The sequence below is a fragment of the Mobula hypostoma genome, chromosome 2 (genome assembly GCF_963921235.1).
Source record: "Mobula hypostoma chromosome 2, sMobHyp1.1, whole genome shotgun sequence".
Lineage (NCBI taxonomy): Eukaryota > Metazoa > Chordata > Chondrichthyes > Myliobatiformes > Myliobatidae > Mobula > Mobula hypostoma.
In genome coordinates, this window is record NC_086098.1 from 165,036,362 (window position 1) to 165,048,963 (window position 12,602).

Consider the following 12,602-nt stretch of genomic DNA (forward strand, 5'->3'; position numbering starts at 1 on the left):
ATCTGGGACCAGCACCATCCAGGACATGTCCTCTTCTCATTACCTGAAGACACACACTCAACAATTTAGGAATAAATTCTTTCCCCTCTGCCATCAGATTTCAAATTGGTCCATAAACCACAAAAACTACTTTGATATTCCTTTATCTGCACTATTTATGTATTTTGTAAATATCCTTTGAACAGTTGTATAGTTTTGTGGTAGTTATTACTGGTGACTAGAAGCAGTTTCATATTAGTTTATTGTCAAAGACAGCAGGGTGCCTTCCCTCTGGGAAGGGGATGTGAGAGAGGTGACTGGGATAGAGGGGTTGGCTGAAGGCAGGGTGAACTTGGAGAAACGAAGCGTCCTGGGAGGGAGGGGCTCTCCCTCGAATGTGTCCGTGTTTGGAGGGGGGAGAGAGGGGGTGTATTCGAGGTGGGAGTGTGCCGGGGGGAGGAGGTGCAGAAGGGGCTGCCTGGAGCCAGGGGTATCCAGGCAGAGGCTGGGTGAACGCCCGCTGTCCTGAGAAGGGGAGGGTTCGGAGGTGGAGTTTCAGCCGCCCGCCGGCTGCACTGACTGGTTGAAAGCGCCCGCCTTGCCGCAGGTCCTGGGACAACTGCGGAAGGTGCAGGGGGCTGGGGAATGGAGATCCCTTACAGGACGGAAACCTCTTGGAGTCGCGGCTCCGCTCCGATGCTCCTCCTCCTCCTCCTGACGGCCCCAGGTAGGGTTCGGACCAGGGGCACGAAGCAGGCATCGGGCGGGAGACAGGCTGGGGGTGTTGGGGAGAGTAAAAGTTGCTGATGGGGGGGGGGTATAAAGGGAGAGCGGAGCACTTGCGGACGGGGTCTGAAGGCGAGGGAATCCAGTAAAATCCGTCTTTTCAGAAATGGTGGACCCATCTATCTGATACAAACTCTCTCTCTTTCTCTCAATTTATATCTCTTGCCCGCAACTCTGCCCCCTTTGCCTCCCTCTTCCCCCATGTCCCCTAAACTCCCTTGTGCCCCGGCTCCCACCATGTCCCCCCTGTTCCCCGTCTGCTCCCCTGTGCCCCGGCTCCCTCCATGTCCCCCCCGTTACCCTAAACTCCCCTGTGCCCCGGCTCCCACCATGTCCCCCCCGTTACCCTAAACTCCCTTGTGCCCTGGCTCCCACCATGTCCCCCCTGTTCCCCGTCTGCTCCCCTGTGCCCCGGCTCCCACCATGTCCCCCCCGTTACCCTAAACTCCCCTGTGCCCCGGCTCCCACCATGTCCCCCCCGTTACCCTAAACTCCCTTGTGCCCTGGCTCCCACCATGTCCCCCCTGTTCCCCGTCTGCTCCCCTGTGCCCCGGCTCCCACCATGTCCCCCCCGTTACCCTAAACTCCCCTGTGCCCCAGCTCCCACCATATCCCCCCGTTCCCCATCTGCTCCACCTTCTCGCTCTTACTCTGCCCCCCCGCCGCCCGTCTGCCCGCTGTGCCAACATAACTGCCCCCTTCGCTCTCCACCCTCTCCCCCTCTCCCCCTCCCGCAACCCTTTCTCATTCTTCTAACTTCATCTTCCACCCTACACCCCCTTCTTCCCCATTTCCCCTCTCCCCCTTTCCCCTCTTCCCCTTTTCCCTCTTCCACTTTCCCTCTTCTCCTTTTCGTCTCTTCCCCTTTCCCCTTTCCCCTTTCCCCTCCCCCCTCTTCCCCCTTTCCCCTCCCCCCTCTTCCCCCTTTCCCCTCCCCCCTCTTCCCCCTTTCCCCTCCCCCCTCTTCCCCTTTCCCCTCCCCCCTCTTCCCCCTTTCCTCCTCTTCCCCTTGCTGTCCCCTTCTCTCTTCCCCTCTCCTTGTCCCCTCCCTCTTCTGTTCCCACTTCCAACCCTTCCACAGCCCCCTCTCCCCCTCCCCCCTCCCCCCTCCCCCCTCCCCTCTCCCCCCCTCCCCCCTCCCCCCTCCCCCCTCTCCCCTCTCCCCCTCCCCCCTCTCCCCCCTCCCCCCTCTCTCCCCCTCCCCCCTCTCCCCCCTCCCCCTCTCTCCCCCTCCCCCCTCTCTCCCCCCCCCCCTCTCTCCCCCTCCCCCTCTCTCCCCCTCCCCTCTCTCCCCCTCCCCCTCTCTCCCCCCCCCCCTCTCCCCCCCCCCTCTCTCCCCCTCCTCCCCCTCCCCCCCCCCTCTCCCCCCTCTCTCCCCCTCTCCCCCTCTCTCCCCCTCTCCCCCTCTCTCCCCCTCTCCCCTCCTCCCCGCTCTCCCCCTCTCCCCCTCTCTCCTCCCCTCTCTCCTCCCCTCTCTCCTCCCCTCTCTCCCCTCTCTCCCCCTCCCCCCTCTCTCCCCCTCCCCCCCTCTCTCCCCCCTCCCCCCTCTCTCCCCCCCCCCTCTCCCCCCTCTCTCCCCCTCTCCCCCCTCTCTCCCCCTCTCCCCCCTCTCTCCCCCTCTCCCCCCTCTCTCCCCCTCTCCCCTCCTCCCCCCTCTCCCCCTCTCCCCCTCTCCCCCTCCTCCCCGCTCTCCCCCTCCCCCTCTCTCCTCCCCTCTCTCCTCCCCTCTCTCCTCCCCTCTCTCCTCCCCTCTCTCCTCCCCTCTCTCCCCCTCTCTCCCCCTCTCCCCCTCTCTCCCCCTCTCTCCCCTCTCTCCCTCTCTCCCCTCTCTCCCCTCTCCCCTCTCCCCCTCTCCCCCCTCTCCCCTCTCCCCTCCCCCTCTCCCCTCCCCCTCTCCCCTCCCCCTCTCCCCTCCCCCTCTCCCCTCCCCCTCTCTCCCCCTCTCTCCCCCTCTCACCTCCCCCTCTCTCCTCCCCCTCTCCCCTCCCCCTCTCCCTTCCCCCTCTCCCTTCCCCCCTCTCCCTTCCCCCCTCTCCCTTCCCCCCTCTCCCTCCCCCCCTCTCTCCCCTCTCTCCCCCTCTCTCCCCCTCTCTCTCCCTCCCCCCTCTCCCCCCTCTCCCCCTCTCTCCCCCTCTCTCCCTCTCTCCCCCCTCTCTCCCCCTCTCTCCCCCCTCTCTCCCCCTCTCTCCCCCCTCTCTCCCCCCTCTCTCCCCCTCTCTCTCCCCTCCTCCCTCTCTCTCCCCTCCTCCCCTCTCTCTCCCCTCCTCCCTCTCTCTCCCCTCCTCCCTCTCTCTCCCCTCCTCCCTCTCTCTCCCCTCCTCCCTCTCTCTCCCCTCCTCCCTCTCTCCCCCTCTCTCTCACCCCCCCTCTCTCTCCCCCCTCTCCCCCCCTCTCTCTCCTCCCTCCCCCCCTCTCTCCCCAGTGTATTATGCCTAAACAATGGAGACTACAATGGGATGACTGGGAACACAGGCTATATTGTTGGATGGTTGAAGAACAGTGGAAAACTTTCAAAGAAATTTTTCATGGTGCTCAACAAAAGTATATTCCAGTTAAAAGCAAGGGCAGTAAGGGTGGGGAGAGGCAGCCTTGGATAACTAAGGACATAAAGGAAGGCATCAAACTAAAAGCTTGTGCGTACAAAGTCGCCAAGAGTAGTGGGAAACTGGAAGATTGGGAAAACTTTAAAAAGCAACAAAGAGCCACTAAGTGAGGAATAAAGAAAGGGAAGCTAGATTATGAAAATAAACTAGCACAAAATATAAAAATGGAAAGTAAAATTTTTATAATTATATATAGTGGAAAAGGGTGGCTAAAGTGAACGTAGGTCCCTGGGAGGACAAGAAGAGGGAATTGATATTGAGTAATGAAGAAATGGTAATGATGGAATGCATTCCAGGGTACTGAAGGAAGTGGCAGAAGTTATAGTGAAGGCTTTGATGATCATTTACCAAAATTCTCTGGACTCTGGGCAGGTCCCAGCAGACTGGAAGATGGCAAATGTCACACCACAGTTCGAAAAAGGATGTAGGCAAAAGGCAGGTAACTATAGGCCAGTTAGTTTAACAACTGCAGCTGGGAAAATGTTTGAAGCTATCATTAAAGAAGAAATAGTGAGGCTTCTGGAAAGAAATGGATCCATCAGGCAAACGCAGCATGGATTCAACAAAGGCAGGTCCTGTTTGACAAACTTACTGGAGTTCTTTGAGGAAATAATGAGTGCAGTGGATAGAGGGGAACAGATGGCCAGTATTTACTTGGATATCCAGAAGGCGTTCGATAAGGTGCTGCATGGTTGTCTATGGGGATGGTACCAGAGGATTAGAGGGACAGTCAGCATGGCTTTGTGAAGGGCAGATCGTGTCTAACAAGCCTGATAGAGTTCTTTGAGGAGGTGACCAGGCATATAGATGAGGGTAGTGCAGTGGATGTGATCTATATGGATTTTAGTAAGGCATTTGACAAGGTTCCACACTAGGCTTATTCAGAAAGTCAGAAGGCATGGGATCCAGGGAAGTTTGGGTAGGTGGATTCAGAATTGGCTTGCTTGCAGAAGGCAGAGGGTCGTGGTGGAGGGAGTACATTCAGATTGGAGGGTTGTGACTAGTGGTGTCCCACAAGGATCGGTTCTGGGACCTCTACTTTTCATGATTTTTATTAACGACATGGATGTGGGGGTAGAAGGGTGGGTTGACAAGTTTGCAGACGACACAAAGGTTGGTGGTGTTGTAGATAGTGTAGAGGGTTGTCAAAGATTGCAGAGAGACATTGATAGGATGCGGAAGTGGGCTGAGAAGTGGCAGATGGAGTTCAACCCGGAGAAGTGTGAGGTGGTACACTTTGGAAGGACAAACTCCAAGGCAGAGTACAAAGTAAATGGCAGGATACTTGGTAGTGTGGAGGAGCAGAGGGATCTCGGGGTACATGTCCACAGATCCCTGAAAGTTGCCTCACAGGTGGATAGGGTAGTTAAGAAAGCTTATGGGGTGGTAGCTTTCATAAGTCGAGGGATAGAGTTTAAGAGTTGCGATGTAATGATGCAGCTCTGTAAAACTCTGGTTAGGCCACACTTGGAGTACTGTGTCCAGTTCTGGTGTCCTCACTATAGGAAGGATGTGGAAGCATTGGAAAGGGTACAGAGGAGATTTACCAGGATACTGCCTGGTTTAGAGAGCATGGATTATGATCAGAGATTAAGGGAGCTAGGGCTTTACTCTTTGAAGAGGAGGAGGAGGATGAGAGGAGACATGAGAGTGAGTGGGCCAGTGAAGGAGTGGAGCTTTGAGGCTTTGACTCGAGAGGCTTCGACGAGAAGAGGCGGAGGACGAGCTTGCTCGCAGTTAGTTTTTACAATGTCTCCTGAGGCGGTGATGTGCCTCTCATGTGAGATGTGGCAGTCCTGGGGGAACGCCCCTCTCCCGCAGAGTCACATCTGCCAGAAGTGCATACGACTGGGCGATCTGGAAGACCGTGTAAGGAATCTGGAGCAGCAGCTGGATGACCTTCGACTCATATGGGAGAATGAGACAGTCATAGATGAGAGCTACAGGGAGGTAGTCACACCTAGGCTGTCGGAAGCAGGTCGTTGGGTGACAGTCAGAAGGGGGAAAGCGAAGGTGAGCAGACAGGTAGTGCAGAGCACCCCTGTAGCCATTCCCCTGAATAATAAGTTTACCATCCTGAATACTGTTGGCGGGGACGACCAACCAGGTGTGAGCCACGGTGGCAGGGCCTCCGGCACTGAGTCTGACCCTATGGTGCAGAAGGGTGGGACGGAGAAGAGGAGAGCTGTCGTCATTAGAGACTCTATAGTCAGGGGAGCAGACAGGAGATTTTGTGGACATGAGAAGGACACCCGCATGGTTTGTTGCCTCCAGGGTGCCAGGGTCCGGGATTTCTCTGACCGGATGCACAACATCCTGGTACGAGAGGGAAAGCAACCAGAAGTTGTGATACATGTTGGGACCAACAACATAGGCAGGAAGAGGGATGAGGTCCTGAAGTGTGAGTTTCGGGAACTAGGCAGAAGGCTGAAGAACAGGACCTCAAGGGTGACGTTCTCAGGATTGCTGCCAGTGCTACGTGATAGTGATGGTGAGAATTGGAGGAGATGGCAGTTGAATGCGTGGCTGAGGAGTTGGTGCAGGGAGCAGGGTTTTAGATTTTTAGATCATTGGGATCTCTTCTGGGGAAGGTGGGACCTGTACAGATTGGATGGGTTGCACCTGAACTCGAGGGGGAGCAATATCCTTGCAGGTAGGTTTGCTAGCATGGTTCGGGAGGGTTTAAACTAATTTGCGAGGGGGATGAGACCCAGAGCGATAGAGCAGTGAAAGAGGTGCATGAAGTAAAGCCAGATCTAACATACAGAGAGGCTTTGAGGAAAGAGAAGCAGAATAAATGGTGTAAAGACAGTAAGGTAGAAGGGCTGAAATGTGTGTACCTCAATGCAAGAAGCATCAGGAACAAAGGTGATGAACTGAGAGCTTGGATACATACATGGAATTATGATGTAGTGGCCATTACAGAGACTTGGCTGGCACCAGGGCAGGAACGGATTCTCAATATTCCTGGATTTCAGTGCTTTAGAAGGGATAGAGAGGGCGGAAAAAGGGGAGGAGGGGTGACATTACTGGTCAGGGATACTATTACAGCTACAGAAAAGGTGGGTAATGTAGCAGGATCCTCTTTTGAGTCAATATGGGTGGAAGTCAGGAACAGGAGGGGAGCAGTTACTCTATTGGGGGTATTCTATAGGCCCCCTGGTAGCAGAAGAGATACAGAGGAGCAGATTGGGAGGCAGATTTTGGAAAGGTGCAAAAATAACAGGGTTGTTATCATGGGTGACTTTAACTTCCCTAATATTGATTGGCACCTGATTAGTTCCAAGGGTTTAGATGGGGCAGAATTTGTTAAGTGTGTCCAGGATGGATTTTCGTCACAGTATGTGGACAGGCCGACCAGGGGGAATGCCATACTAGATCTAGTACTAGGTAATGAACCGGGTCAGGTCACAGACCTCTCAGTGGGTGAGCATCTAGGGGACAGTGACCACCGCTCCCTGGCCTTTAGCATTATCATGGAAAAGGATAGAATCAAAGAGGACAGGAAAATTTTTAATTGGGGAAAGGCAAATTATGAAGCTATAAGGCTAGAACTTGCAGGTGTGAATTGGGATGATGTTTTTGCAGGGAAATGTACTATGGACATGTGGTCGATGTTTAGAGATCTCTTGCGGGATGTTAAGGATAAAGTTGTCCTGGTGAGGAAGATAAAGAATGGTAGGGCAAAGGAACCATGGGTGACAAGTGAGGTGGAAAAGCTAGTCAGGAGGAAGAAGGCAGCATACATGAGGTTTAGGAAGCAAGGATCAGATGGGTCTATTGAGGAATATAGGGAAGCAAGAAAGGAGCTTAAGAAGGGGCTGAGAAGAGCAAGAAGGGAGCATGAGAAGGCCTTGGCGAGTAGGGTAAAGGAAAACCCCAAGGCATTCTTCAATTATGTGAAGAACAAAAGGATGACAGGAGTGAAGGAAGGACCGATTAGAGGTAAAGGTGGGAAGATGTGCCTGGAGGCTGTGGAAGTGAGCGAGGTCCTCAATGAATACTTCTCTTCGGTATCCACCAATGAGAGGGAACTTGATGATGGTGAGGACAATATGAGTGAGGCTGATGTTCTGGAGCATGTTGATATTAAGGGAGAGGAGGTGTTGGAGTTGTTAAAATACATTAGGACAGATAAGTCCCCGGGGCCTGACAGAATATTCCCCAGGCTGCTCCACGAGGCGAGAGAAGAGATTGCTGAGCCTCTGGCTAGGATCTTTATGTCCTCGTTGTCCACGGGAATGGTACCAGAGGATTGGAGGGAGGCGAATGTTGTTCCCTTGTTCAAAAAAGGTAGTAGGGCTAATCCGGGTAATTATAGACCAGTGAGCCTTACGTCTGTGGTGGGAAAGCTGTTGGAAAAGATTCTTAGAGATAGGATCTATAGGCATTTAGAGAATCACGGTCTGATCAGGGACAGTCAGCATGGCTTTGTGAAGGGCAGATCGTGTCTAACAAGCCTGATAGCGTTCTTTGAGGAGGTGACCAGGCATACAGATGAGGGTAGTGCAGTGGATGTGATCTATATGGATTTTAGTAAGGCATTTGACAAGGTTCCACACGGTGGTCTTATTCAGAAAGTTAAAATGCATGGGATTCAGGGAAGTTTGGCCAGGTGGATTCAGAATTGGCTTGCCTGCAGAAGGCAGAGGGTGGTGGTGGAGGGAGTACATTCAGATTGGAGGATTGTGACTAGTGGTGTCCCACAAGGATCTGTTCTGGGACCTCTACTTTTCGTGACTTTTATTAACGACCTGGATGTGGGGGTAGAAGGGTGGGTTGGCAAGTTTGCAGACGACACAAAGGTTGGTGGTGTTGTAGATAGTGTAGAGAATTGTCAAAGATTGCAGAGAGACATTGATAGGATGCAGAAGTGGGCTGAGAAGTGGCAGATGGAGTTCAACCCGGAGAAGTGTGAGGTGGTACACTTTGGAAGGACAAACTCCAAGGCAGAGTACAAAGTAAATGGCAGGATACTTGGTCGTGTGGAGGTTCTGGTCACCTCACTATAGGAAGGATATGGAAGCATTGGAAAGGGTACAGAGGAGATTTACCAGGATGCTGCCTGGTTTAGAAAGTATGCATTATGATCAGAGATTAAGGCTTTACTCTTTGGAGAGAAGGAGGATGAGAGGAGACATGATAGAGGTATACAAGATAATAAGAGGAATAGATAGAGTGGGTAGCCGGCGCCTCTTCCCCAGGGCACCACTGCTCAATACAAGAGGACATGGTTTTAAGGTAAGGGGTGGGAAGTTCAAGGGGGATACTAGAGGAAGGTTTGAGTGGTTGATGCGTGGAATGCACTGTTTGAGTCAGTGGTGGAGGCAGATACACTCATGAAGTTTAAGAGACTACTAGACAGGTTTATGGAGGAATTTAAGGTGGGGGGTTATATAGGAAGCAAGGTTTGAGGGTTGGCACAACATTGTGGGCCGAAGGGCCTGTAATGTGCTGTCCTACTCTAAAAAAAAGATTTATCCATAAGATAAACATGCATAGAGCTGGGGGTGATGTACTGGCATGGGTAGAGGATTGGCTAACTAACAGAAAGAGAGTTAGGGTACATGGGTGTTACTTTGGTTGGTAATCAGTGGTGAGTGGTGTGTTGCAGGGGTCGGTGCTGGGCCTTCATCTGTACACAATATACATTAACGATCTGGAAGAGGGGACCGAGTGTAATGTATCTAAGTTTGCTGATGATACTAAATTGAGTGGAAAAGCAAATTGCGCAGGAGATATGGAGAGTCTGTAGAGAGATATAGATAGGTTAAGTAAGTGGGCAAGGGTCTGGCAGATGGAGTACAATGATGGTAAAGGCGAGGTCATCCGCTTTGGAAGGAAAAATGAAACAAGATTATCATTTAAATAGTAAAAAATGCAGCATACTGCTGTGCAGAGGAACTTGAGAGTACTTGTGTATGAATCACAAAAGGTTGGTTTGCAGGTGCAGCAGACTATCAAGAAGGCAAATGGAATGTTGGTCTTCATTGCTAGAGGGACTGAATTCAAGAGCAGGGAGGTTATGCTGCAATTGTACAGGGTACTGGTGAGACCCTACCTGGAGTACTGCATGCAGATCTGGTCTCCATAATTGAGGAGGGATATACTGGCTTTGGAAGTGGTGCAGAGGAAGTTCACCAGGATGATTCCAGAGATGGGGGGGTTAGACCAGTGGTCCCCAACCACCGGGCCGTGGACTGGTACCGGGCTGCAAAGTGTGTGCTACCGGGCCGCGAGGAAACAATATGATTTGGTGATATGAGTCAGCTGCACCTTTCCTCATTCCCTGTCACGCGCACTGTTGAGCTTGAATGTACGCGAGGTCATTACCCGCGCATCATGCATGTCAGCGCGGGAAGAAGATCAACTCCTCGAACTTGCAAATGACGATGTGCTGAAAACTATGTTTGACATAACATCTCTGCCGTCATTCCGGATCAAAGGCAAGGCTAAATATCCTGAGATAGTCATGAAAGCACTGAAAACGTTGCTTCCATTTCCAACATATCTCTGCAATGAATGCAACGAAAACTAAATTGCGGAATAGACTGGACATAAGGAACCCCCTTTGAGTATCGCTGTCTCCCATCACCCCTCGATAGGACCGTCTTGTTGCAGGAAAACAAGCCCAGGGCTCCCACTGATTCAATGATATTGGTGTGTTGGAATAATTTTATATGTTCATACGGGGAAAATATGTGCTGTGTGTTTAATATCCAAACGTTACTTAAAATGTTATGATGCTATTGACTTACTTATATAACCATATAACAATTACAGCACAGAAACAGGCCACCTCGGCCCTTCTAGTCAGTGCCGAACACTACTCTCACCTAGTCCCACCGACCTGCACTCAGCCCATAACCCTCCATTCCTTTCCTGTCCATATACCTATCCAATTTTTCTTTAAATGATAATATCGAACCTGCTTCTACCACTTCTACTGGAAGTTCGTTCAACACTTACTTCAAGCTTCCCTGTCCTCCCCGATAATTGACTTATCGCTATATTCATGCGAGGAAAATATGCACTGTGTGTTTAATATTAAATTCGTTAGATAAACCCTTTTGGAAACGAAATTGAGTGTAGTCACTTATCACCGATATTCCGGTTGTGATTAACACCCCTCCCGCCGCCCCCCGAACAGAATCGGCAAAAACGATCTGTAGAAAAAAAAATATCGGCAGGTACACGCATGTGCACTAGTGCTTGCGCAAGGCTTCATGGTCATTGTAGTTTTACCTGGTAAACACAACGTATTTTACTGCTATTCTTGTCTGTTGGCAACCCAACTGCCCCTCGCCCCCCCTGGGTCGGCCGGTCCACAAGAATATTGTCAATATTAAACCGGCCACAGTGCAAAAAAGGTTGGGGACCCCTGAGTTAGACTATGAGGAGAGACTGAGTCATCTGGGACTGTACTCACTGGAATTCAGAAGAATGAGAGGAGATTTTATAGAAACATATAAAATTATGAAGGGAATAGGTAAGATAGAGGCAAGAAAGCTGTTTCAACTTGTAGGTAGACTACAACTACGGGACAAACCCTCAAGATGTAGGGAAGTAGATTTAGGACGGAGGTATGGATGAACTACTTTTCGCAGAGAGTGGTGAATCTGTGGAATTCTCTGCCCAATGAAGCAGTGGAGGCTACCTCAGTAAATATACTTAAGACAAAGTTGGATAGATTTTTGCATAGTAGGGGAATTAAGGGTTTTGGGAAAAGGCAGGTAGATGGAGGTGAGTCCATGGCCAGATCAGCCATGATCTTATTTCATGGCAGAGCAGGTTTGATGGGCCAGATGGCCTACTCCTACTCCTACTTCTTATGGTCTAAACCTCTCCCCGTAACAAGCCCAGTTTGTCGAATCTCTCTCCATCACTAAAGCCCTTCCCATAACAAGAACAACTTGTCTCATGTCTCCCCATCACTCAAGTCATAACCAGAACAACAAGCCCACCCCGTCCATTGTCTCCCAATAACTGAAGTCCTCTCACAACAAGCCCAGCCAGTCCAATTTCTCCACATTACTAAACTCCTCTGCGTATACTGCCCAGCCTTTTCAATCTCTCCTCATCACTAATGTCCTCTGCATAACAAACATAGCCTTTCCAATCTCTTACCATCACTGGTCCTTCCATAACAAGCACAACCTGTCCAATCTCTCCACATCACTAACGTCCTCCCTGTTCAGGGAACACTTGCATGGAGTTCTGCATAGGTATGTTCCATTGAGGCACGGAAAGGATGGTAGGGTAAAAGAACCCTGGTGTACTAAGGATGTAGAAAATCTAGTTAAGAAAAAAGAAAAGTTTACAAAATGTTCAAGAAACTAGGTACTATTAGAGCTCTAGAAAATTACAAGGGTGCCAGGAAGAAGCTTAAGAATGAAATTAGGAGAGCTAGAAGGGGCTATGAGAAGGCCTTAGTGAGCAGGATTAAGGAATTCCCCAAGGCATTCTACAAATATGTGAAGAGTAAGAGGATGAGTTGTGTGAGAATAGGACCAATCAGGTGTGATAGTGGAAACGTGTATGGTGCCAGAGGAGGTAGCGGAGGTACTTAATGAATACTTTGCTTCAGTATTCACCATTGGAAAGGTCCTTGGCAGTTGTGGGTATGACTTACAGCAGACTGAAATGCTTGTGTGTATAGACATTAAGAAAGAGGATGTACTGGAACTGTTGAAAGGTATTAAGTTAGATAAGTTGCCAGGTCTGGATGAGGTATATCTCAGGTTACTGTGGGAAGTGAGGGAGGAGATTGCTGAGACTCTGGTGATGATTTTGCATCATCAATAGGGACAGGAGAAATACCAGAGGATTGAAATATTGTTCCCTTGTTCAAGAAAGGGAGTAGAGATAACCCAGGAAATTATAAACCAGTGTGTCTTATTTCAGTGGTGGGCAAGTTGTTGGAGAAGATCCTGAGAAGCAGGATTTATGAGCATTTGGAGAGACATAATTTGATTAGGGATAGTCAGCATGACTCTGTCAAGGGCAGGTCATGCCTTACGAGCCTGATAGAATTTTTTGAGGATGTAACAAAACACATTGATGAAGGTAGAGCAGTGGATGTTGTGCATTTGATAAGGCTCCCCGTGCAAGGCTTATTGAGAAAGTAAGAAGGCATGGGTTCCAAGGAGACCTTGCTTTGGGGATCCAGAACTGGCTTGCCTACAGAAGGCAAAGGGTGGTTGTAGACAGGTCATATTCTGTATGGAGATTGGT

General features: G+C 50.7%; 1 protein-coding gene across 2 annotated transcripts in view; it reads left to right on the forward strand.

Moving 5' to 3' along the window:
• Window positions 1-577: 577 nt before the first annotated feature.
• Window positions 578-12,602, forward strand: part of LOC134342640 (neuronal acetylcholine receptor subunit alpha-2-like) — a 35,298-nt gene continuing 23,273 nt past the window's right edge. For both annotated transcript variants that reach the window (XM_063041002.1, XM_063041003.1), the window contains exon 1: window positions 578-706. In XM_063041002.1, coding sequence (XP_062897072.1) covers window positions 625-706 — 82 coding nt within the window. In that variant the 5' untranslated portion in view covers window positions 578-624. The remainder of the gene's footprint in view (window positions 707-12,602) is intronic.